This window comes from Triturus cristatus, chromosome 4_2, assembly GCF_964204655.1.
Source record: "Triturus cristatus chromosome 4_2, aTriCri1.1, whole genome shotgun sequence".
NCBI lineage: Eukaryota > Metazoa > Chordata > Amphibia > Caudata > Salamandridae > Triturus > Triturus cristatus.
This window is the reverse complement of record NC_140586.1, coordinates 419,995,336-420,023,117: the sequence shown is the minus strand read 5'-3', so window position 1 is coordinate 420,023,117 and position 27,782 is coordinate 419,995,336. Positions and strand designations below refer to the sequence as shown.

The 27,782-nt window shown below is 45.0% G+C and overlaps 1 protein-coding gene across 2 annotated transcripts in view; it reads right to left on the bottom strand.

Annotated features, from left to right (window-relative positions):
* Window positions 1-27,782, bottom strand: part of CDC14A (cell division cycle 14A) — a 515,591-nt gene that overhangs the window by 303,755 nt on the left and 184,054 nt on the right. For both annotated transcript variants that reach the window (XM_085601899.1, XM_085601900.1), the window contains one exon: window positions 25,423-25,515. In XM_085601899.1, the coding sequence (XP_085458025.1) occupies window positions 25,423-25,515 (93 nt within the window). The remainder of the gene's footprint in view (window positions 1-25,422; window positions 25,516-27,782) is intronic.

The window sequence follows — 27,782 nt, the reverse complement described above, 5'->3', positions numbered from 1 at the left end:
CTGTTGCATAACCCAAATAAACCGATGTATTATTATTAATGAATGTGGCCAAATGCCAGAGGTCCAGCTTCAAGACCAAACGCATATTTGGCAAAAAAAAAAAAAAGTTTCTCATGGTAGCAAGATAACATTGATAATAGTAAACAATAAAAGTATTGGGGTGTTCTGTTTAAAAGAAGGATACAATAGACTCAAAGGAGTTAAACTTGGGGGCATAGATGGAGAATGATTAGAGGGTCAGAACATACAGAGTAAAAAGGTGATTGCAAGAAATTATAGGTCAGAAGATAGACAGACATTCAACGTTTAAAAAGTTAGAGATGGTGGAGTCATGAAGTAGAGATCTCATGGGAACGAGAGCATGTGAGAAGAATCAGGAAAACTAGTTGGAGTTACTCTGTTTTCTGAAGTAGGATTGATGGATAATTCTTGTGTTGGGTAGATGTTGCTTAATGAGTTTTTGAAGGATATGTGGTCATTCAGTAGCCTGACTTCTATAGGAAAGTTGTTCCAGAGTTTTCCTTCAGCCTTTTTCAGGGGTATGCCGCCAAATTGTGTTAGTCTCCATTTTGGGATGATCAGTTTGCGCTCGGAGGTAGAGCATAGCACCACTGTTTGATAGAAACTAAAAAGGTCTGTTCGGTATACAGGAGATTTTGTGTCAATCGATTTCAACATAAGACAGAGGACCTAGTGTTGCATTTGGTGTTCAGTTGATAAACAAGATAGTTGTACCATGAAAGGGGAAACCTGGTCATTTTTCTTCAGTCCAAAAATTATTCTTATGGCTTGATGTTGAAGTTTTGAAATCTCTTTGGGAGATTTAGGTATTACAGAAATGCAATAGTATAGCCTTGGTAGGACAGCTGCTTAGGCCACTAGGTTTCTGTGTTGGGTAGTCATCAGAGGGCTGATTTTAGTTATAGCATATTAATGGTAGTTTTTTCATTTGATAGTTGCATGAATTTGAGTGCTCAACGATAGTTGCGCATCGAATAGGACTCAACGGCTGCGTACCAAGTCTACTGGGCAAGGGAGCTGGTCAAATGAAGGAGGCAAGAGACAATCGGAAGAGGAGAATTGTCATTACTCAGTATTAAGATTTATGTCTTATCACCGTTTAGGTAAAGGACACTGAAGTTCATCCAGTGTACTTTAAAAAAAATAATGATAATTAAGTTAATCCAGAGTTTGACAGAGAAAGCACTTGAGGGGTGCTTCTGTGTTGATGTTGTTGCTTAGATCAGCTAGAATCTGTAGGTCATCAGCGTTCAACCAGAATTTAAGGCCTTTCACATACTGATCAGACGGTCCACAGGAAAGTGTGAATGTTGAAAAGGAGGGAGAAGAGTGTTGATCCTTGGGGACACCACATAAAATAGTACACTCTGAGACAAATAGATTTAGTTTAATTTGCTACTTTTATTCTTGGAGGAAATATTTAAATCACTCCCATGCCTTTCCAGCAATGATAAATCAAAGTTTCAGGTGGTTTATGAACGTTTCATGATCTAATGTGTCATATGCAACTGAGGAGTCTAGTGCCAGCACCACCACCACCCCCCCCCCCCAAACCTTTGTGCAGCTCTTGCCTTGCTGCCTGCTTCTGTTGCTTTCCTTGCGTCCCCCCCCTCCCTCTAGTCATCCGTTTTCCTTTTTGTATAGTTTAGTTGTGCCCCCATTCACCCGCTTGTCAGCCTTTCTATTTTGTATTAGTGAGGCCCACCAGTTATCCCGCTGTTTCATTTTTCCAGGCCTTCACCAGTTCCCGCCTCCTAGCAACCCTCCCACCCCAAGGCCTACTTAATGGAGGCTGCAGCACAGACGCACGCCAAAGGCAAGCCCAGCTATGCCTGGACCACACCCAGGGCCAGGGCCCCAGGCCCTCCCTTCCACCACCGGTACACCTCCAACAAACTACAGTCCCTCAACCCCAGACACCAACAGCTGCATCAACCACTAGAACCACAGAATGCCCCTTCACCTGCAAGAACTGCCACTTCACCTGCAACATTCCCTGCCCCCACTCCAACCCCCTCCCCAGACTCCAAAGCAGCTGCCACCGGAGGCTCCCTTACACGCTACTCAACGCTGGATTCCCTCAGCAAGCACGCCACTGAGGTCTGGGACACCATAATCACCCTCGCCCCTGACGTGATGCTTATCACAGAAACTTGGCTCTCACGCGACGACCCCCCAGCCGCAAGCTGCTACACCGCGACTGTGCCAGCAGTCACAGCGAAGGTATTGCCATCGTCCGCAAAGGCACCCTCCAAAGCACTGCCCCAGACGACAACAGCATGCAGATCATGGAACACCTCAACTTTCAGATCAACCTTGACGTAAAAACAACCATCAGAGGAACCCTCGCATACAGACCCCTGGGCCCCCGTCCTCTCTTTTATAACCAACGCCATCCCAGACTTAATCGCTCCCCTGGCAATTGAATCCAATCACTACATCTTCCTAGGGGACCTGAACTTCCACCTCAAAGACCCCAACGTCGCCACCCTCCTGGAGAACATGAGAAACATCGGCCTCTCACAGCTGGTCTCCACCCCCATGAACATTGCAGGACAAACTCTGAACCCTATCTTCTCCTCAAATACAGAATCAAGTTCTCCCACACAACCGAACCGACCTGTACAGACCACAGCTTCATCCGCTTCCCCCTCCCCAGAAGCCCCAACCAGATCACCCACCCGACCGTGCCAAAAGTAGTACAAAAATCACAGAATCCCTCTGGACCTCAGCACTCAAAACAACCAGGCTTAACACCCCAACAACCTCAAATCCCAGATCTTCTCAAACTGGATCTCCGCTGTAGACACCATCGCCCACATGCAAGACACTCCCTGCAACAGACCCGCAAAGCACGCCAGCTGGTTCGCCCGCCAAAGTACGGACCCTCAAACACAACTGCAAGAAACTAGAGACGTTAGCACTCCCGTAAGAACTCCTCTGATCTCAGCTCATTCAGATCAGCACTCGTCAATTACCACCACCACCACCTCAGGGAGACCAAGAAGAACTCCCTCACCCACTGCATCGAGGCTAGCGCCAGCCACGCCAAGGAGCACTTCACCATCACTAGAGAGTTCTCCTGCCCAGTGGTTACTGCAAACTCGATTCACCCCTCTCAAGCTTTCTGCAACACCCTTGTGGACTACTTCCACTAGAAGATCACAGACATCTACAGCAGCTTCGAACCCCCAATCCTTTGACTTCAAACACCTCCTCGCCCTTACCGACACCAACACCACCCACAAACTAGCCGACTGGAAGCAGCTCTCAACCCAAGACCACCACCATCCGAACGCCATCCACTCCGGTGCACCCACAGACCCCTGCCCATACCACATCTACAACCTAGGGAGAGAAGAAATCAGCAACTTCCACACAGAGATCCTCAACACTTCCATCACGACAGCCTCCGTCAACGCTGCATGGAAGCACGCAGATATCAACCCTCTCCTGAAAAAACCCTCCACTCACCCCAGCGTACTTAAGAATTATCGACCCATTTTGCTAGTCCCATTCTCAGCCAAAATCTTGAATAAAGCCATAAACTGCCAGCTCACAAATTTCCTCGAAGAGAACAACCCTTGACGTCTCCCAATCAGGCTTCCAGGTCAAACACAGCACCGACACCTCCCCTGATCACAGCTAAGGACGAGATAAGACGCCTCCTCGACCAAGGGGAAACGGCAGCCCTAATCCCCCTCGACCTCTCGGCAGCCTTCAACACTATCTCGCCTCACACCCTCATCACCAGACTCCACCACCTGGGCATCCAAGTCAACGCTCTCAGCTGGATCACTTCCTTGCTCTCCGGCCAACCACAGAGGATCCACCTACCACCTTTTTCCTCTGAACCCAAGATCATCTGCGGCATCCCCCATGGCTCCTCCCTCTGGCCGACCCTCTTCAACTACATGACACCTCTAGCAGACATTGTCCGCACCCACGGACTCATCTCATACGCTGACGACACAGCTCACCCTTTCCCTCACAGAGGAAAACGACACCACCGAGCCAACTTCCTGAACACCTTGTCTGACATCGTCAACTGGATATAGGCCAACTGCCTGGAGCCCACCTCAGAAAACTGAGCCACTCCTCTTCGGAAACAACCCCTCCCTCTGGTAAGACTCCTGGTGACCCAGCGCACTCAACACGCACCTGCTCCCTTCAGCCAGGAACGCACCCTTTGAATCATCCTGGACAGCCAAATAACCATGAAGAGTTAAGTTAACTCTGTCTCTTTGATTTGATTTAGTTGGATGAGAGCTACAGGGGGATTTTGGTCTCTTAAGTGTTTTTGCAGATGTCCAATCACTGTGGTTTGAATATCGTCTTAGAGGGTTAAAATCTGATTGTGTGTTGACAAGTAGATTGTTGTATTTTTTATATTTCTGGGAATTATTTGGCGGTGTCTGCTTCAATGATCTATAATTGAAAATAAAATGCTGAGATGGGTCGTGGTTGATTGGAGCAGAGACGTCAAAGTTCAGTTTCTTGAGTAAGGGTATAACAGTGGTGTGTTTTAGAGCATCTTTGTAGAGAGGCATTTGTGATGCAGGCAATATTTTTGGCTAAGGCTTCAATATTTAAATGTATGAATTTGTCGGTCCATGCATCTGCCATTATGGCTTTGAGGATGTTAGATGAAAGCTAACTTTCAAACTGGAGACAGAGGACTGTATTAGAAAGATTGGGGTGCAAAAGGCAGGAACATCTATTGAATAATCCTAAAATGAAGAAGCAATGGAGTGATTTGAAGAGCCGAAAAAAGAAATTAAAATCTCATAGGATTTCTGGAGGGATCTGAAACTATGGCATCTGAAATGTTGCCTATCCTAAAGCTAGTGGAGCATGGAGTCACTATAATAGGCAGGAGTGTTATAACACTAGCTAGATATTAGAAAAGTCTCTTCAGGGTTATGGAACCCTAAAGTCTGAGGAGATAAACCCAATGCACCAGCTACAGGAACATTTGGAAAAAGACTTGAGCTGCGGATCTGAAGACAAGGAGTGGAGGGGGATCCTGAAATTCTGGCATAACCGCACAGAACTTGTTTCTTGCAACAAAATATTACCAACATTCTGGTGTACTGCCACAACAATTAGGGGACTGTCCTCACAATGGTGACGAAAATGGGACGATAGGACTTGCACATATAGTGGGAATCCATGACAATTATTTGAGCTTTTGTTTACTGATTTTACCAAGATTAACTCTTAGACAAATCAGACGCATAATGGGCAGCAGCAATGCAAGTTTTTCTAACACAAATCATCACATGGCAGCTGATAGCAGCAATGCAAGACCTTTGTCGCACACAAACATACTGAGGAATCCAATGGATGGAATGCTGAACTTCATCTCAGCCACAGGGCTGCATCCCAATCCATTGCTTTTTTACCCACCATACTAACTCAGATTAGACACAGCCACATACAAATTAGGATTGATTCTGCGCCAATCGTAAAAGTTAAGTCGAACTGCCAAGTCAGGCTTCTCTCAACCTGAACACAAGTAACCGAAGACGAGTTTTGGCATCTTCAGTGGAGTTTAACTAGGTTCAGTGGCACAGTGAGCACTGGACATACCAGTCACACTTAGGGTGTCTACTGAAAAACAACAAGGTGAGGGAAGTAATGACTGAACTTGATTTAATCTCAGCATCGGTGAAAAAACGTGGATCATTTCCCTGTCTATTTTTTAGAGCTCCAATGCTGTCAAAATAAGTAAACAAATACAGCAAGTAACAAGCAAAGGTTGGGTGCAGGGAGACTGCTATAACCAGCAGAAAACCAATGCTGTCTTCATCAAGAGTGTCTCTGCTATGAAAAGAATCGCCAACAAGAATACCACCTTGTTTGGAGAGCTTTTAAAAAGTACACCACTAGTTAATGCAACACCTATCGAGTACTGCGTCCAGTTCAGGAGAACTAGTCTACAGCACAGAACCCAGTTATGGAGGTCACCTCACTGTGTTTAGGACTAGAGTACTCATCTAGTGTTTTAAGAGGTATGGGGCCGTATCATGTAATGCATCCAATTTAGGATGCCACATTTGTCAACGTGTCTAGTTCTAGAGTCCACATCTGGAGCATTGTGTTAATTACTAATGGCCACAACTGAAGTGTCTTCGGTTCTGATGGGAGAAAGAGTAGATGTTCGACTGAGTGAATGAGTTTGCAAGCAAATGAGAGAAGTGAGTGGATGGTAGACTGATTCGAACGTTGAGTGAATATCGATAAGAAAAAAGATGGATGGGTAGTGAACGTGTGACTGACTAGGTGATAGTGGATGCAGAAAAATGGATGCTGATTGAACTAGAGATTGCACTCACGTAGCACGCTCTACTTCAAGCCTGAAGGATAGGGACCAGATAGTGAAGGAACAGTGAATGGGGGAAATAGAAACTGCAGAGTGAATGGATCATGTTCACTCCTATTTTATTTCAAAAAGACTATTGCTTTTGTCACTTAAGCGCCATTGTCGGTCACATTTCTGTAGCAGTTATTTGTTTGTATGTCCTTATACCTTAATCGGTTGTGTAACGAAATACAAGGTGTCGTGTCAGGTAGTTCAAACCTCTTGGCAATGAAGGGGTTAATGTGCATGCTACAGAGCATAGTGTGTAGGTCACAGACTTGCATAAAACTTAGTGGGGTGTTACATTTATTCCAGTGATTTTGGGGTTGCAAGTTGTAATCCTGATAAAATGGCTCATTTAGTAATGCTCTGCCTTTAAACGGGCCCACGTAACCTGCAAGGCGCAAGTCTGCTACCTGGCTTGTTTTAGCCCAAACTTTAGTTTTCCTAAGGTACGTAAAATGGGTTAGAAGAGGTAGTAACAAATACATATTAAGTGGCAAGTAATGCACTGACATAGATGGAGATAGCTAGCATCTCCACACCATACACAGACCGAGACTAGAGAAAGTCAAAAACACTAACATTTCATTTTATCTCAACTTCTGAAGTCCACTACAGGGCATCTCTTTCTTGCTTCTAATGGTCTGTTTAGTGTGGCCGCTGAGTGGTAGTTATTAACTGCTAACAGCTTGAAAAACAACCACTTGGAGCAATAAACATTGGCAAAGCTAACCGGTCTTGCCTACAAGAATGATATTGACTTTGGCAAGGTCTTTGGCAATGTCTTTTAGCCATGTTGTACAGCAGTGCTCCAAGTTATAAATTACACAAAAAAAGCTCTAGGACGTCTCCAGCGCTGCTTTTTTACTGCTGCCAGGACGAGAGGAAACAGGGAGGGTGGGCATCATAGAGTACCATCAGACTATGGAGGGTGCGGGGAAAAAGCAAAAAATGTGGCTAGTGCTGGCCTTGTCACGGGGCAAGTTGAGGGCAACACAGACAATGAGAGGTGGGAGAGAGGGGCAGGGAGCAAGCACAAGGACAACAGGAGTGGAAGGGTGCAAGCTGACAGACAGAGGGTGGGAAGGATAGGGCAAGCAACAACAGAAGGAGGAAGGAAGTGCTGGGGCAATGGATGGGGCAAGTTATACTTACGCAAGCGGGAAGAGCACGGCGGGGGTGGGTGCACACAAGGGGGACAGATGAAAAAAGATGCACTCTGGTAGAGTGCTTAAACACAAAGAAAAAAGTAACAAAACAAAAAGAAAAAAGAGAAAATGAGCAGTGGAAGATCCCTAGTAAGCTCTCCAAGCTCCAGGGGATGTGCAAACACTCAAAGAAGGAGCTTATGGAGGCTGACCAAGAAGAAGCAATAAAGCTACCTATGATAAGTAACGGTGAGTCTCTAAGCTCACTGTTTGAAAACAAAAGGGCTCAAAAGAGACAGCTTATGCGCGGTCGACGAAAGACCTAAAATGCCTTAAAATAAATTCTCTGAATGGGTGTAATTTAATCTGGTGCTTATGAAAAGAGTTGTAAAGAGATCTAATGCCCTTGGGCCAAGTTAGTGCAATATAAAAATGCAAAAAAAGAAATAAATGTATGCATCATGTGTCCTGGTTGGCAAAGGACAGTCGGTAGGGATCGCAGCAATGGTTCCGAACTCTATTCCACTCAAGAGTAGCTGTCAGAACCAGAAAGTCACAGGCACCTTTTTTACGGCTTATAACGGCCAAACTCGCTATGAAAAAAAAAGGTATACAGTGGGAAAAGAAGAACTCTTCATTACTTGTCTGTATGGGGAATATATTTACATTGTCAATTGGCTGTTTTATTCAAGACCAAATATTAACAGCACAAAAAACGACTGCAATTAAATTATGTGCGGGTAGGAAGGAAGAAAGATCACATTGATGCAGTTTATTATCATATCTGATAAGGTTAAGAACGGACTTAACCAGAATTACCTGCGCTATCGAGCACTTACAACCACACACCATACCACCGACCCAGAAATGCTGCAATTCTTAAAGCATTCAACTCGATTGATGTTGCATTGCTATAGTGGATCAATGTAAAATGTGTACAGGCCACCTGGATTGAATGTATCCATCAAAGTATTTACCAAGTACACAACATTGTTGACCTAAATGAATAGTACTTGGATGAATTCAAAGTAGATGTAAATGGAATTTTTAGGGGTTTGTAGAAGAAGATGGCACAATATGTAGCTGTACCGAAGTGCTTCAGAGGGGGAGATGCAAGGTAAGTTTCATAAGCGGTACGGGAGATGTGGCACAGGCGTCAAATGGGAAGAGAGTTCCACAGGTGCAAACATCCAAGTGAGTGAAACAATAGTACACGAGAAGCAATGCAACAGGACTTAGGAACCACAAAGAGGTGTTAGTTGCTAGAGTGAAGCAGCACGGGGAGAGTGTACTGTCTGAATAGGGTCTGTGTCCTGTGAATAGCTTTAAAGATTAGGTTGAGGAATGTCTGTTTTCCACTTAAACTGGCAGACAGCCAACCTAGGTGGTGCATATGTATTCAGCATGCTATCTTCACACCTTTAAAATGCAAAACTATCAGGTGTCTTTATTTAGGATGCCACTTTTGCTCTTTAGTCTTCAAGTCTGAAAGGAGAACGCCATTGCAACTGATACATCTGGGCTACCAACTGGTCTGAGCAAATCACAAAAAAACAAAGAGGAAGAAGGGGTCAGATTGGTGTGTCAGTGCCACCATTGACTGCATGATCACAGAGGGCATTAATTTTGAAATTGGCATCTAAAGATTGGTCTCTAAGGAATGCATGTGAACTTGAGTTAAGTGCCAGTCCTACTGACCAAAAAGTGAAATTATTTTGGGAAAGCAAAAGAAAATACTCTCCTGCCCTGATGAGTATATGAATCCCTAAGAAAATGTAAACGTTCAATCCAGTGGGAAAATGAAATCTCTTTCACAGTCCTCCTTCAGTACACAAGAAAAGACTCAAATTGGGTAGCGTGCTTGTAATGAAGTAGGACTTCCTAAAAATAAATGAATATGCCTTAAAAGATATCAGAGGAGCTTGAAGGGTTATACAGAAACATGAAATGATCTAAGTACCAACGTTTCACTTTGAACAGTTCTGAAGCATCATGCGTCTGGAGAGGAAGAGGACTTTTAACCACATAAGCAGCCAGAGACTATTTACTAAAGAAGTCACTTTCCTTGTCAAACATCCCATGAACAGAGACTTTGGCAAAATTGTAAGAAGGATAAGCTGACCGCACCTAGGGGTGGTTGCCACATTGGAGAGACCAACTAAACAAATACAAATTCTCTTGATAACACAACTGGACAGTCAGCATGATTGAGAATATAATTTCTGTGGGCACCAAGAACATTCAAATAGTGCCCAAAGCCATCTACCTTTTTCACTGAATAAATCGGGTGAAAAACAACAAGAGGTTAACAGGAATTTGGATTTAAATGGGCAAAATAGTCCCTACTTATGTAACAAATGCACAAATCTAGCCCCAACTCCAAAACAGCTTGCAAAAAATCAGGATGACCAACTATGCCATTTGTTTTAAGCCCCAATCATTCAATGGAAGTGCACCAGTAAAGAGGCACTGGTAGTAGTAGATGTCAGTAAGCAATGACTACCTCAGGGTTCCAACACAAGCATAACAATGGTCCACTTGAAAAGTCAATTTGAGAATGCTCAAGATATTCTATTCAATTGCCAGACGACACGGAGAATTACTATTTGCACTAGTGACATAATGGTGTGTTAGTGATGTTTTTCAATAATGTGTTAGCATTCAATGAGGAAATAGCTTGTTGTGGAAACGCTCATTAAAACTACTCAAATATTTGTGTATTGGAATGTGTCCTTTAGTTTCAGGGTTTTAGTAGGAGTAACAAAAATGCATTTTTCTTTTCATAAAATTGTGAAAGCTGAGGCCCTTGTGGAGTTTGCTTGAATTCTCAGCATCACGCTATGTTAGTTTTCTTTTCTTTCATTATCAGCAGGTGAAGCACTTCCAACCTAAATGTTATATTTAAATAATTCCAGTGGGTGCTTTTTCTTCTATGTTTAATCAGTGGACATATCAAGTGAAGGTAAAATGAAGAGCATTACTTTTTTACACAGATTAACTCTACACCTAGAGCAAATCATTCGTCTGTGAGCAGTTTTCTGCTATTGTTTTCATTATTGACAGTGATATACAAAGGCTCTTCACAAATCTAGAATTCAATGTTTATCTGTACATGCCGCCCTAGATCACTGGATATAATTAACTTGAGTGGATTGTGGATATCTAGATTCTTAAACATGTTTAGTTTTGTTAGGCTTTTTTCCAACCAATGTAGAGCATGGTCTTACTAAAAATACATAATCCTGTCCTCTACCATATTTTCAACATGTATATGGCCCAGTCACATCAGTGCCTAGATCATTTTAGGGTTACTAAAAAGTCTTACATTATTTTCTGCAGAAATTACACATCTCACCCTTTTTACACAAGTTTCTGGATGAATTATGGTAAACCAGTTCAATGTTCTTGTGTGAAATTCACTCCCATTTCAAGATTTCAATCTCTTCTGGTGCAGATGTGTGTATTTGCATGCATTTGCAAAGAATGGTTTTAACCTGGGCTTTTTCCACTTCTTCACATTACCAGTGAAATGTCCATCACATGTTTTGTTTGACTATATTTATTACATACAGGTTTGTAATATTTTATAATGGAAGTAGTTCAATAGTTGGGGGTTTCCAAGTTCAAATTGTCTCATGTGCTGCTGATTAAGATTTTAATTGTTCACTACATTGGCAGTTGTTGAACTTAAATTTTCCATGAAAGAGGCTTTTACCCAATAAATAAGGATTATTTCAATGAGGGACATTATCAACGTGAATATAGGTGCAATGTCCCTTTCACCGCAACATAAATATGATTTACACTTGTACAGTCCCTTCAGCTTCACACTCGGAATTTGAATTCATAACCATGTCAATAGGAAACATCTGCCTAAAACACCACTGAAGTGTCTTCACGTCCAAACTAGAAACCTGTTTCAACATGAATTACCAGGCAGTTTGAACCACCCTTTGCAAATCAATGTCTGTAGGTGATAAATACCTAAAGGGGGCTTAATGATCTTGAGGAAATCTTGTTTATGCATCAGACCAGCAAGTTTAACTTCACTTAATGAGAGGCTCTTTCTAACAAAATCGCTTTACGTCTGTCTCTGAAAGCTTATTGTGGCTTGTGAGAGACATGTTTTACCATTAATTACACTTCAGACACAAGTTTGACTCGGGTATTAGTGAAATACACTGACACTGTTGGAATAACACATCTTTTGTATGACATTTACCCAGATTTTGCCATGTTTAACTGAATCCATTTGATATAATTTGTATATTGGAACAATTAATTTACTTAGAAGTCCCTAGTAGATGGTACTACATATACCTAGGGCCTGTAATTTAAATGCTACAAGTGCTACAAGTGGGTTGCAGCACTCATTGAGCCACCAACTAAAATAGCACTGTAAAACATGTCTCCAGGCCAGCCGTTTCAGCATGTGGTGCAGTTTTACACCGCCATCTTGACCCGACAAAACCCGTTTGCCAGGCATATAGCTTCCTTTCTAATTCTTCTACGTCACCCCTAAGGTAGGGCCAAAACTACCCATATGCAGGGTATTTAAAAACCATGATATTTAGAGGTAATGTTTCACATATAGTAGCAGTGAAAACCCTCCACAGCAGTTTCACTGTAGCAAAACTAGCCCTCCTACAGGAAAACATTGGATTACATTATAACAATTTATACTGCTTAATGTCAGTTTGGGGCATATAGGGAAATTATTTAATAACTCATTTTAATAGCAATTCAAAATCCAACTTAAAGGTAAAGTTGGAGGTAGGAGGCTAGCTTAGTATATGGTGCACACGTATTTAAGTGAAGCACCTTGTACTAATACAGCCTCCTACATTGATATACAGCGATTGGGATTTAAACCTGCTAATCTAGGTGTAGATTAAATCTTTATTGAAACAGTTCGTTCTACTGAATTTTTAGATTGGTTGTTAAGGGCCTAGCACAACCCTTTCTCCAATCTTTGGAAGTTTAGTTTAGTTTACACTAGGGTAGGTAGGTGCAACACACACACTACACCTAGTCACTATGTCTTTAATGGTGGCTCCCAGTCCTAACCCTCTATATACAGTGGTGTTAAGTCTCAGGAACTAAGAACCCTATGTGACTCAAGAAAGTTAAAGACAGGTAGCAACCCTAACACCAAGCAACTCTTGAAGCGGTTTCCGCTGAATGACCTCCAGAATCCTGATGGGTCAGACGGGCAGGAAAAAGTGGGTGGGGATGGTCCATAAGATGGATCAGGAGGCGTTACCCCTAGTGACCTTAATTCTGAGCATGACCAATATGAGTGAGGACTCCACACTGGTGAAGTCTGATCCCCAGGGAATCGTACAGATGGTACAGAGGGAGTCCCTAGAGATATATCCCCCTTTACTACTCGTGGGAGTGTTCAGAGAATGCAAGGGAGGTCTAGGTCCCCCTCTGTCAATTACAATGCTTCTAACAATTCCATAGGGCCTTCCATCACTAGCAAGAGGGAGGAATCCTTAGAGAGAATACCACACCTGCTCAAACTTGTGGGAGCCAAGCTCAAGCAAGAACAGTTAGCCCTTAATAAGGAGGCTCTGGAAGTTCAGTGGGCTAGGAAGAATGTGGGCTGTAGCCCAATGGTGGCAGCACTAGTGTACCTAGAGTCAGGGAAACTTCCTTTGATACTAGGAACCTGAGCAGGACAGTCCCTCCTTACCAGGAGGGGGATGATATGCATAAATGAGTCACTGCTTTGGAGAAGGCCTGTAAAGTTCAGAATGTCCCTTAAAGGCAGTGGGCAGCTATCGCGTGGCTCTCCTTTGCTAACAAAGGTAGAGACAAGCTCCTCATGGTTAGAGAATAGGATGCTGATAACTACTCAGTCTTGAAGAGTGCCTTTATAGATGGGTTTGGTTTAACCACTGAACGATAAAAAGGTTACGTTTAGGGACACACAGAAGGCACACACCCAAGACTGGATTGATTTAATAGACAATACTATTAAGGCTGTGGAAGGCTGGCTTCATGGAAGCAACACAGGACTATGAGGGATTGTACAATTTGTTGATGAGGGAACACATCCTTAATAGTCAAAATCAGCAACTGCACCTGGTGGACTCTGATCTGACCTCTCCCCAGGAATTGAGAAAAAAGGCAGACAAATGGGTCCAAAACAGGGGTAAGCAGACACATAATGGTGGTGGAGGGGACAAGAAGAAGCAAGATTCTTCTAGGGCCCAAGAGAAGGGTGGGGAGAAGGGTAAAGACAAAAAGGAGTCTTCACAAGATCCCCAAAAACCTGCCTCTGGTGGTGGGTCCTAATCCTCCACTTCCTCAGGAAAGAAACACTGGTGTTACCTGTGTAAGGAGAAGGGCCATTAGTAGGGCTAAACTTGGGTTCTGGAGTGGGTTCTGACCTAGTCAGAACACCCACTTCGGCTGTCCTAGGCTGCGACGGTGGCATGGATCTTGCCACTTTACTAGTCCCACTAACTGGGGAAAGTACAGACAACAGCCTCTGACACAGGGGCCAGTTTCACAATGGTGACAGAGAAACTTATGTCCCCTGAACAAATCATAATTGGTAAAGTTGACCAAGTGACCAACGCCAGCAATGTCCGGACTGATCACTCCTTGGCAGTTGTTAATCTCAGCTGGGGAGGGGTAACTGGCCCTAAAAGAGTTGTGGTTTCCCCAGACCTACCTGTAGATTGTGATGATGGGAATCTGTGCCAGTGCATTTGCTGGCACCAGGACTCAGGCCAAACAGCTAGGCACCGAGGGAGCACTGGTTCCTGAAAAAATGGGCCAGCTGGCTCCTAAGAGGAGGATCAGGAAGTGTAAGGACGTATCCTTCTCCCAAACTCCTAGTAAGAGTCCGTCTCCTGAGGGAGATGACCTCAGCTCCTGTGAAGGAACTGTCCCAGAGGAACTTGGGTCTGACCAGGCAGAGTTCTTGGGGCAGGGGGCCTTCTAGGGCAGACTTGAGTTTGGAGCCTAAGTCCTGCCCCTCTCTTGTACAGCTCAGACAGCAAGCTGTTGCTGAGGAAGCAGGGAATGTCAGTGGGTTCCAAAGGATCTATTGGTAGGGTGGGCTTCTGTTCTCAGAGTGTAGAGACCCCAAGCCTGGTGCCACCAGGAGGTTGGCAATACCGCAGACGATCAAGGGTTTTCTTTTATCTCTAGCACATGATATTCCCCTTGCAGGAAAGCAAGACGTGGGACAGGCTTCTCCCTCATTTTCACTGGCCCCACATGTCTGAAGACACAAAGGAGTTTTGTCGCTCCTGTGTCACTTGCCAAGCCAGTGGTAAGTCAAGCGGCACTACAAAGGCCCCCTTAATTCCACTCTCGGTGGTCGGAGTTCCCTTTGAGAGGGTAGGGATAGACTTGGTTGGTCCCTTAAACCCTCTAACATCTGGATACAGTTACATCCTAGTGGTGGTGGACCATGCCACTAGGTATCCAGAAGCTGTTCCCCTTAGGACCACTACAGCTCCTGCAGTAGCTAGGGCCCTTCTGGGAGTCTTTCCAAGAGGGGGTTCCTTAAGGAGGTCTAGACAGACAGAGGTACAAACTTCATGTCTAGTTACATCAATGCCACGTGGGAAGAGAGTGGTGTAAACTACATGCTTACCACACTCTACCATCAACAGTGCAATGGGTTTGTTGAAAGGTTTAACAAGGCCCTCAAGGGTATGATCATGGGGTTCCCAGAGATGCTCAGGCGAAAATGGGATAAACTACCCTGCCTTCTCTTTACTTACAGGTAGGTTACTAGGAAGGTTGGTGGGCTATAGCCCATTTGAACGTCTGTTTGGACATCTAGTTATGTATCCATTGTGTCTGGTTAAGGAGGGCTTGGAGCAGCCTCTCAAACCTCCGAAACAGGACATTGTGGACTATGTCCCCGGTCTGCGTTCACATATGCCAAGTACATGATGAAGGCCAGCAAAAACCTTGAGGCCAGCCAGAGCATCGGAAAGCTTGGCATGACCAAAAGGCTGTACTGACTTTACCAGTGAGGACAGAAAGTGTGGGTTTGTTGTGTCTGTGGCCCCAGCAGCTCTCCTGGAGAAGCAGAGTGGCCCCCACACCATTCTTGAAAACAAAGGTGAGGTCACCTACCTGGTTGACCTAGGTACCGCTAGAAGTCCCCACAGGGTACTTTATGCGAACCACCTAAAGCCTTTTGTTGACAGGGCTGACATGAGCTTGCTCATGGCCACCGATGAGGGACAGGAGGAAGAGTGACCTTCTCCCGATCTCCTCTCCCGGATCTCCTCTCCCAGGACCCTGTTGATAGATCAGCTGATGGCATAGCCTTGCCAGACAGCCTCACTGACCATCAAAACCTGATTGCAGGAAAGTCCTCCATCAGTTTGCACACTTGTTTTCTCTGAATTCCAGTCAGACCACCTGCTGTACCCATAAATGGAAACAGGTAACTGCCTTACTGTGGAGAATAACTTTTACAGACAGCCTGACCATGTCAGATTTCATCAGGACTGCAGTCCAAAATATGCCAGAATTGGGGGTCATTGAGCCTTCAGAATAGCCCTTGAGCTAGTCCAGTAATCCTTGTTCATGGTTACCCCCACTTTGTGCTGGTGTTATTCTGTTTTCCGACTAGTCTGTCTGGGATGTTAAGAACTTTGGTACCTTCCCAATTGGCTACTGGTGTACCCATTTAAGTCCCTAGTATACTGTACTAAAGTACCAGGACACAGGTACACCTGGGGTCTCCCATGGGCTGCAGCATGCATTATGCCACCCATAAGAGACCACTCAAACTGTGACTACAGGCCTGCCATTGCAGCCTGTGTAAGAACCAGGTATCTTAGTATCATATACTAGGGACTTACATGGGTACACCAGTAGCCAATTGGGAAGGTACCAAAGTACTTAACACTGCCAAATCTAGGGGGAGAGCACAGTGACTGGGGTCCTGATGAGCAGGATCCCAGAGAGACTAGTCAGAAAACAGAATAACACCAGCAAAAAGTGGGGGTAGGAGGAACCATGAAAGCAGATCCTACTTTCCAACACTGGATCTTATATGACAATTAGAAAATGGCACTTTCAAAAAGTTCTCACTATCCTGCCTACGCCAAATGTGCCTGTCACTTTCCAGTGTCAGACTGTTTAATGGCTGTCTGTGGTGACTAGTGAATGCCCCCAGAAAATGGACAAAAGAGGTTCGGTGCGGAGAGGTGTTTTTCCTCTTTGAGCGGATGGCCTGGGGGCTGTGCCCAGGCCATTCCCAGGCTTTAAATGATGCCCACCCTGTCACTGGCAGATGTAATGGACACCTAGGCTTGCATCCCTTTGTCTTCCTAGTCAGCTTGGCTCAGAACCCAGTGGGAGGTGGCCCAGAACCAGTTTGGATTGACTACAGGGGAGGGTCGACCCACTTCCACTTCCACACCTCTCGGTGGGTGCAGGGAGCTCTGACCAGGGAAAGAAAGATTCTGCCATGTTGGATTTAGCTAGACAGGCGCACTGTGGGATAGTCTACAGTAAAACATTCAAGGAGTGCTGCAAAAATGGGTTTGGTCAACCCGGGATCTTTTATCCCATTGGTTAGGGAGTGACCAGGAGTTCCTCAACCTACAGAATGGCAATGTGCATGAATGTGGCACTCTCAGTTCCCTCCTCAGATCACTTTTGGACCTGCGGTCTCTGACCTGATAAGAGTCTGAAAGACTGTACCTGCTCTCCCTATTGTACTCGGGACGAAGAAGTGGGCTCCAAGGGTCATAAAGCTGGCCTCCTGTTTGGGCTACAGGGACACAAAAAACTCCAAAAGGGCTTTTAACTGCATTCCCAGCTGACCAGTTCCAACTGGACCAGCCTAGGACCACATTGGAGTGAGTTTTGGCAACCCCACTACCCCTTAAGTGCTATTCTGAGGTCCTGGACCATTGGCTGGTGTTAAGGTGTACTCCTCCTGTAGTTTCCTTAAATCTGGGACTTTTTACAACACAAAAGAAACCCCTATTTCATGCAACATGTACACAACTGCTATGCCCGTGCCAGCTGTCTCCTACAGATCATGGCAAGCCTAATGACCAATTGACATTTGGTTTGAAAAAGGGAGGGCTGCCTTATCTTCAATCAAAGAAGAGACAACAACAAATGTGATGTAAAGGACTCAAAGACGCTGCCCGTTAGGAACAACTAGGTGCCTAACTTGTTAACAAGTCCAACCGGCCGGGCTCCTATGCATACACAGACCAATGACTGGGAGTCGTGATGTGAAGGTTCCTATGCCTATGTCGAAGGCTAATCATAGTAGATCCCCGGGGTCGGAGTGCTAATCTACTCCCACGTGGTCTGATGACCACTCAACTAACAATGTATCCAAAAGGATACATATTAAAACATTCGGCACATGATTAAAAGCAAAAAGTAAATGCTCTAGCCGGTATGTTATGGTGCAGGACCTCTTCTGGGAGTGAACATCAAATTTCTTGGACTTTTCCCGCCAAAGGGCAACAGCTTCACCAAGACCTTGTCCAAAAGCTATCACACAGCATGGAGCCCTCTTCGGCCACAGTTTTCTGCCTTGCTGAGGGTTTTTTTTTTTTTTTTAATATTTTTATTAAGTTTATCAACAACACAGAAAATAAACACCACTCGTTTAGTGCAAGGCTTAGCATACAAAAGCTCCGAAGGTATCTCAGCAATGGCAGCACAGGTGTCACATAGAGAAATAAACAGACCAAAGGTATCATACCATCGTTCCCCTCCCCGCCCAGCGCCAGCGGTGGAGCCACTAGTCATGGTCACTGAGGTCAGATTCTGATGCATCAGGTGGGGGCTCACAGATGTTCCCCCTGTACACATTCCAGCCACCCCACACCTGGGACCATTTCTTGGGGCACCCTCTATGAACATATACAGTTTTTTCAGTCACCATTACAAGGTCCATGTCTCGGATCCAATGCGCCAGGGTAGGCACCTGCCCCGATCCCCATCGCTGGGCTATATTACGTTTTGCAAGCATGAGCCCCAATGTCACCCAAAGCTGGGCCACTCTATTGTGGTCAGTCTGTTCCCAGACATTGAGGAGACAGAGCCGAGGTTCCGGCAGCGTGGGGATTTTGGTTACCTGGGAAAGAATACGCAACACCCCTTTCCAATAAAGCGCTATGATAGGGCACTCCCATAGGGTATGTAGGAAGGTTCCTTCGAGGCCACAGTTCCCGAGACACAACGGGGACTCCACCCGGTGGAGTTTGAATAGGAGTGTACGGGTATAGTATGTGCGGTGCAGAATTTTAAGTTGGACCAGCCTTAACTTGGAAGATATGCCCACCTCCCTGGGGGACGAGAGCGCGGAACGCCAATCCGTCTCATCGAAGTCTCCAAGTTCTGCCTCCCATTTCCCTTTAAGGGTTGAAAAAGGGTCAGGGCGGTTATTTATTATCTTCCGGTACGTTAGGGACGTCGCTCTCTGGAGCAGATGCTCCATGAGGAGCCGGTCCTCCAAGGGCGATGACTCAGGGAGCCGAGTCCCATGTGGAATCGCCGTCCGAAGAGCGTGATGGATTTGTAAATATCGGAAGTGTTCGGTGTCTGCCAAGTCGTACTCTGCCTGCAATTGGGCAAAAGTGATCACCCCTCCCCTCTGCCAGAGGTCTCCAACCCTGGAAATACCAATAAGATCCCACTGGTGGAATCCCTTGGTAGTGCGCAGTACCCCAAGCTGTTTAGTGTCCCAGAGCGGCGTTGCCTGGGTAATCCTCCCTGCCCAGCCCATCGCCCGCTGTGCCGCGAGCCATATCTGGAGGGTATGTGCTGCGGGCCCTGCCGGAACGCGACCTCTTTTTGGGTTGTAAAGGGCTCCAATCACCCCTCCGGGGCCGAGCAGTTGTCTATCCATACGGTATGCAGGGTCCTCCCCCGGCACATGGAGCCACTGATTGATAATCATGAGGTGTGACGCCCAGTAATAGGTTTTAATATCTGGGAGGGCTATACCTCCGTCGTACCAGCCACTGGTAAGCTTGTGGAGAGCAATACGCGGCGCCTTGTCCTCCCAGAGGAGACGAGTGATCTCAGCATTGACTGCCGTGAAGTAAGAGGGCGCAATCGGGAAGGGGGTATTTTGTAGCGCATAGAGAAATCTCGGGAGGGCGAGCATCTTAAAGAGCGAAGCCCTTCCAAGCAATGTCAGGGGCAAGGCGCGCCAGTGTTTGACGTCAGTGCGAAGCCGTTGGAGGGGCTTCATTAGATTTTCCGCAACAAATTTGTCCCGATCTGCAGTGACGTACACGCCAAGATATTTGAACCCGTCATGAGCCACTAGAATGTTACAGCCTCTCGGAAGCCGAGGCGGGGAGCCTCGGAGCATATATAAAATGGATTTCTCCCAGTTTATTTCATATCCTGACCTCCGCCCGTACGATTCACATATGTTGAGGAGACAGGCGATAGAGCGCGCCGGCGAGGCAAGATAGAGGAGCACATCGTCCGCATAAAGGAAAATGCGATCTTCCCAGTCCAGCGTCCATTTGAGCTTGCTGAGGGTTTTTGACTTCCATTTCATAGACAAAGTCTGATGGTAAAACTTTTCATAGGGACGAACCTGGTCCTTGTATCCAAACCACGCTCCAGCACGATTGGCCCTAAACCTTATCCTCGTCTAGGCCGAGTGCGAACAGAGGAACATGGTTGGCGCTTAATGCTTTTTGACACTATTTTTTTTTTACTTTATTTTTTATTTTGATGATTAACAAACAAAACATACAATTGGGAAAAGGAGTCGTTAATGCATGAAGTATGCTCAATTGCGGGCAGCAAGATACAGAAATGGGTGGGAAGTATTGCAGCAGACTTTTCAGTGAGAAACAGTTACATCAACATCGCATATATGCAAATCTATAGGTCCATTCCCTTACTGTCAATCATCAGGCATAGGCTAGGCATCACTGTTATTGATGACTTGGTTCTGTCCTGCCGTGTGAAAGGTCTAGACATCCCCATCTGCGTCCAAGTCCAGATTGTAGTATTTTATCCATGGTTTCCAAATTTTTCTGAATTAACGCGGTCAGCCCCTCGCCTTGTAAATCACTTTCTCCGCCACCATATATAGGTCCACATTAGACTTCCATTCCGTGAGTGTAGGAAGTGGCTGGGCACCCCAGTACTTGGGTATGTCTCTTCTAGCTACTACTAATCCTAGATTAGTCAGCAGGAGTCTGTCGCGGTACGTCAATCTCTGTGGGAATACCCAGATGCACGAATTTCGCGTCTTAACTCTAGTTGAGCTCCCAGTATATTGTTCAATTCTCCCAGGATCGTGTGCCAGTAGGTTTGGATGTGTCTGCACTCCCAAAGGGTGTGTATGTACGTGCCGCGCTCCACATGGCATCTGAGACAGGCTGGATTCTCCACCCTCCCCATTGTGTGTAGACATGCCCTGTCAAAGTAGAATCTGTGGGGGATCTTATATTGTATGAGACGCAGCCTCAGTCTGATCACTACTTTGCGTGGGTGCATAAGGGCCGCCTCCCAATCTATATCTTCAAGTGGGCCGGTGGGGCGTTCCCACTTGGCACGCAGCAGAACAAGGTTGTCGGGCATATTGTTGATTTGTGTCTTGTACGTCAGGGATATCGCCTGGGTTGGGATCTCCTCCTGTAGGAGCCTACCTTCTAGTGGGGCATATTCTAAAATCGTCACACCATCCAACCGTCACACCGTCCAACCCTTCAGCATGCCAGGCATGTTTAAGTCTAAGGTATGCATAGGCTTGGGAACTATGAAGCTGATATTTAGAATGAAGGGAAGAAAATGGGGCTAAAGAGCCCCTCTCTAACAGATCCCTATCTTAGAGATGCCTATGAGGTCCCACTTCCCAAAACCCCTCAACTTTCTGATCTCAGTCAGTCTAGCGCCATCCCACAGGGAGGGTCTCACGCGTAGGTTTCCCCTCCCACTTCATCTGCTTTTCCACACTCTTACAGGCCGCTAGCATGCATTGGGTTGCTGGGAGGGGACATGTACCCCCGGCACCCCGTATACATAGTGTAGTGGAGTGCGTTTATGGAATTGCAGCCTTTCCAATCTATATGTAGGGTGATCACCTGGTGCGTGGTTCTATTCGTTAATGACTATGAGGTGGGCCGCTCTGTCGTAGGCTCTAATATCTGGCCAGGCCAAACCTCCGTTATACGGGTTGCGTTGTAGGGATCGCAACGCTATTTGTGGGTGGGCTCCGTCCCATAGAAGGAGACGTAGTTCACTATTAATGGAAGCAAAAATGGCGTCTGGTAGTTTGTGGTATGTGTTTTGCAGAATATAAAGGAGTTGAGGGAGTGTTACCATTTTATACATGGCGGCCCTCCCATGATGGTCAGAGGGAGTTTCCTCCATCTCTTCACATCCGCCTGAAAGTTCAGTAATACACACCTGATATTACGATCCAGTCTGACCATAGGGTTGGTGGTAATATAGAGCCCCAGATAGCTAAACCCCTCCATAGATGGCTGCAAACAACTCTGGTAAGTATGAGACTCCGTTCCTCCACTCAACGGGTAGAGGGTGGATTTATTCCAACTGATCTTATAGCCCGCGTGGCTACCATATTCTTCAAATATTTGCAGTATTCGGGGGGTGGGGGGGGGGGGGGGGGGAGTGTCTCGACTGATTGTGAGACATATAGCAGAATATCATCTGCATATAATGATATGCATTCTTCTTCGAGAAGACATGAGTCGTCGAGGAAGCCACCCAGCCCTGGTCGGGTTCTAACCACACAGGCCAGCGGTTCTAATATGAGGGCAAACAAAGGAGATAAGGGGCATCCCTGTCTGGTGCTGCGTTGTATCGGCCATCTGGCAGAAAGAGTTCCATTTATTCGAACTCTCGTTTCAGGTGTATTATACAACAGCGCCAGCCATGCTCGGAAGACTGGGCCGAAGCCCACATTTTCCAGAGTACACCACATGAAGGGCCAATGAATCGTGTTGAACGCTTTCTCAGCGTCCAGTGACCGAAGCAGATGGGGGCTATCCTGACCCTGTACCGTGTCCATCCAATTAGCTAGACGGCGCAGATTGAAACGCGTGGCACGCTTTGGCATGAAGCCGGACTGAACCCTTTGTATCAGCGGGAGAATCACGGTCAAGAGACGTCTCGCAAGGATTGTGGCCAGGATCTTTGTTTCAATATTAAGAAGGGATATGGGGCGGTATGACCCACAATCTTCTGGGGGTTTCCCAGCCTTATGGATGACCACCACCGTGGCTAGACGGAGGTCTCGTGGCAAAATTCCCCGTTCCTTTGCTTCCTGTAACATCCTCAGAAGATGTAGCGCCAACAGTGCACTATTCAGTTTAAAAAATTCACCCGGAAGGCCGTTAGGACCCAGAGTCTTGCTCGCCTTCTGTCAGCCAATGGCCTCGGTCACTTCCGCCAGTGTCAACTCCCCCTCTAGGCTGTCTTTCTCGTCCTGTGTAAGCAAGGGTAGGTCAATGGTATGCAGATATTGACAAATCTGTGGTTCTGTCGCCTGGGTGTGTGCTGTATATAGTGTTGAGTAGTATCGCGCAAAGGCTCCCGCTACAGCCTCAGGAGTGGTGTGGGTGACAGCATGTTCCCTAATAGACAGTACCCATCGCAACTCTATTTCTTTCCGTCCCAACCATGCTAGTAACTTCCCTGCTCCATCCCTGGTTTCGTAAAGTCTGTGTTGGGTTGCCAGTTGTGTTTTCACCTCGTTGGTGGCAAGGGCTAGGTAGTCACGCTTGGTGATTTAGAGTTGGCGTAAAGTGTGCTTGGTCACTGCGGTGGGGTCAGTTGCCTCCAAGTCTAGGAGTTTATGTTCTAACTCTTCAATCTCCTGAGCTTCGCGTTTCATTTTATGAGCTATTACGTTCTGTGCTCTATCATGTAGTACAGTTTTATAGGCCTCCCATAAAGTAACCGCGGATGAGACAGAGCCCTCATTTTCACTGAAATAGAGCTCGGAGTCTACCCAGAGCTCTTCGGTGATTGTCTCATCCCACAATGCCCACGCATTCAGTGTCCATTGTGTTATGTGAGGACCAACCCTGCCACCCACCTTCATAAGTAGGGGAGAATGGTCAGATATGCCCCATGCCAGGTAATCTATGGTCTCCACCTGACGCACTTCTCCCGCCGGGGCGAGAAGAAAATCCAGTTGTGAGAACACCCTGTGGGCCCCAGAAAAATAAGAGTATGCCCGTTGATATGGGTGGTGTCACCGCCACAGTTCAGACAGTCCCAGGGTGTCTAAAAAGCGGGCCAAAGGTGTGGTATCGGGGGAATCTATTTGGGTGCGATCTTTGGCACTATTTTGAACTTTAAACTTCAAAAATTCCGAACTCTGTTTCTACTTATTGGATTCTTGTTTTGGGGTCATTTTATTTACTAAACTATACTCTATAATTGTCTTGGGATGTTTGTGTTCTGTTTTCACTTTATTAATGTTTGAGGGCTGCACAATACTTTACACATTGCCTCTACGTTAAGCCTGACTGCTTTGTGCCAAGTCACCAGGGACTTATGCACAGGTTTATTTAGTGACAGTTGTATTTCACCCAGACAAGGATTGGGATCATCATGCAAGATGCATTGGTCCCCCTCCTCAACTAGAACTCCAATTTCTTACAGACATGTCATAAAAGTTCTAGCTGCATGAGGCTAGCGGCCCTCATAAGTTTCCATAATGGCCCTTCCCTTCGCTGAGCTTCAAATTGCCTGACAGCCAGGAATCTAAAAGTATGGTGCAAGGACATAAGTATGGGCAGCAAATATCCATAAAACAATTTATACAGAGAAAAGGTGATCATTTTGTCAGTGTATGTTAACTTGTTAAAGAAGCTAAGAATAGTAGATTGACTTGGAATATATCTGACACTGCTCTGAAGCGCTATCAAATCAGAGTTGGTAGGTGAACTTTACACAAATCGTGTTAATCACAGCTCTAAAAGCCTTTTGGCATTTTCTTTTCATAGGAATAGTCGCATGCAAAGAGTGAATGGATATCTGAACTGGATGACTGTTTAGAGATCTTCCTATGGATGCACACAGATGAGTCTCATAAAGGCAGGTTATTTAAATAGAGTGGAGTGTTGTGTACATAGTAGGTTATGTATTACAGTTTACACAACAGTTGGATCCGTGGGACAGAGCCCCAGGTAGATATTTTGGATATTTGGAGGGGTAGACCATGGGAACCCTTTCCATCTACTCAGCCGGGATCTGGAACAATAATCCTATATCCATTGGACTGCCTCAACGCTGCTCCAAGTTAGGGATCATTTTTTTGCTCACCATGCCATTCCAGTGTGAACCCAGCCAAAAAAACCGATGGATTTAGGCCCAGATGTCTGTACTGGGGTGAATGTATGACATTGTTCTGCATTCTGTCCATCAACTGTTTTGCATTTGTCACCCTGAGTGGGAAGGGTATGCTCAGACGTGAGTCCCGTGCTCTCCATGCCACTGGAATCAAGCTATCCTGGCTGAAGAGGGGTGAAACCCTGAAACCGGTCCTAGGATGCTTGGTTCCAGTCCAGTGAGGACCTGGCCTGGCAGTTCGGGCTGGACTGTTCCCCATGAGGCACAGGGTCAAGACTGATTTGCATATGGCTGGGTTCAAACTGGAATGGCATGGTGAGCAAAAAAACGATGGATTTAGGACCAGATCTCTGTACTGGGGTGAATGTATGACATGGTTCTGCATTCTGTTCATCAACTGTTATTTTTGCATAAGTAACATCTTCGTTTCTGTTGGCAGCTAGTTGTCAAATTAGAAAATCTGCTTCAAAATGTTTAAAGAAAAAGTAACTTCATACACACAAGGGAATAAAGCGCACAGAAATCATGTGTTAACCACACAAAAGTTATAGAATTTATGCAAATACTTACTGCATATGCACCTATTAAAAAAGCTGCATTGGCTCGTTTCCGTTGGTCAAAGCAGGTATAGTGAACAATTTTCTTCTTTGATAAACTGAATGACTATTGAAGAAAAAAGGAAGGGAAACAAATAATCAATGTTACTTGTTATCTGAGAAATTTTAACAGGCAGTTTCTCAAAAAGCAGCTTTCTGGAGTTTAAAGGTTTATTAGAGACAAACATCATACATATAAAAAGCAATTAAATTGTTTACAAGAAAACAAAATACACAAAAAATAAACCCTTACTTACATGTGTAAGTAAACTGGAAGCATTTCTACGGACATAAAAATTGAATTGGTGAAGGTAAAATAAAGAGAAAGGGGGGAAAGTAAAAAGGGGGGTAGCGAAAAAGTGACATTTGAAGAGAATAGTCTAATATTGTAGTATAAATATGAAGCAACAGTGCTAATAAAAATGAGAAGGCAGATATTCAAGAATGCAACATATTAGACGAGTTAATCTAATGAAACCTAACTGGCAGAATTTATAAACATTAATTCCCAGTGGTTAACTAACTTTTCAGTTCATGCTGCTAGTGAACTAGATTTGTTTAGAAACAGTGTTACTGGAAGCTTTAGCGTTTGCATTTTGTAAGCAAGAGATAAAGGGTTAACATAAGCATTATCTAACCAATGATTATGCCAAACAATAAACCACCAAGCTTTGAAATTAACATTCGCTGCGGCTTTCCAATTAACTATAATTTGTTGAAATGCTACAGATGACAGTAAGTCAATTAGTTTGTTTCCACAATAACAGGAAATCCAATTTGTCGATACATTTCCTAAGAAAAGGTTTAAAAATTGTAAATAAATATAAACAGGAAAATGCATTCACTTGAGACCAAAACTTAACCCATAAGTCATGTATTTAAGAATAAGATGATCACTTATGGTATATGTCACCATTTGTAGCATCAGAAGCCCAGCAAGCCGTTATTATCGCGAGACAGATGCCAGAGTGACTGCTACATGCTTAATAATGAGCTCTAATTAAACCGATGAACTATATGGAAACCAAATTAGTTTAGATTAGTTTCGCTGAATGTTGGCTCTGAAATGTATTCACAGAAATAGAAAAGCAAACATTAAAATTTCATTTCAGAAGGAGAGACCCAATTAAATAATCTGGGAAACATTTCATAATCACGAATGCTACATTTTACGAAACTGTCAAGATAAAAATGCATTTATTGCACCAAAATAGGATTTAATAACACCGACTCTTTTCATCGGGGCTCACCACGAAAGGAACAAAAGCGATTCTAAACTTTCTTTTGGGCGAGGGGCAACAATGGCTGTTGCTTCCTTAAACATTCATGCTACCAGAGACCAGCTACCATTCTGCAAAAACACGACACACCCCCTTGCGCTACACAGGTTCGTATAAAAATCCAGACAACTGACGTGTGCACCTTTAATTTAAACTATTTTACAATTCTTAGTCTTCCCGCACCCGCAGAAATATGGATTGTTTCAGGCTACAGAGGTAGTGTATAGCAGCTGTGGTAATAAAATAATAACTTAAAGGTAGGGTCTGTGTTTAGCCGTATTTTCCTATTCAATCTACGTTGTTTAGGTTGTACGTGATTATCCAAAGCGCGCCATTTCTCCCGCATCACGTGATCAACGTTGAAGTGTTGAGTTGCAAACCGAGAAAATAATCTGCTTAAACAATCATGGGAAGGGCCTCTAGGTGGACCGTCATGTGTTAAAGTAACTAGTACTTCCTGAACCTACACAGTTCTCTACTTAACAGGGAATCTGTAGGAGATTCCATAGAGGGGGTGGCTGCCAGTTGTAGTGCATTGCACCTCGCGAGAGGTAAAAAAGAGCTTTATATAAATGTTATTACACGTCGGAAATCCATGTCTTGCTGCTTAGCACAAACATACGAAGGCCAAACAATTGTCCTGTGGGGCTCATTTATCACCGCCTCTTCATATAGTTTAGAGGTATGCAAACTTAATTGATCCCGGATATCATATACAACATTTAAAGAGAGCCTTCTGTAAACATGTTGGCAGTTTGACACATGCAGCAATAGTGTATCTACTCTGATAATTGTCACCGGTCGAAACGTCAACATCCCCTCTCTGCATTGCTTTCGAGAATTGCAGGGTTTGCTAGGAGATACTGTGTATTTGCAGATAGGATCTCTACTTAGGCTTATTTCACAAAAATGTATATGGAACCCTGGGTTCTGTTCAGTCTTGTTTTATGTAGTTTTATAGTGTATATTGTTTCTATACCACAATTGTAAGATTTTTATTTTTTTTAGTCAAACACAATGTTGTGTCCTGTGCCTCTCTTTAAATCCCGAATAT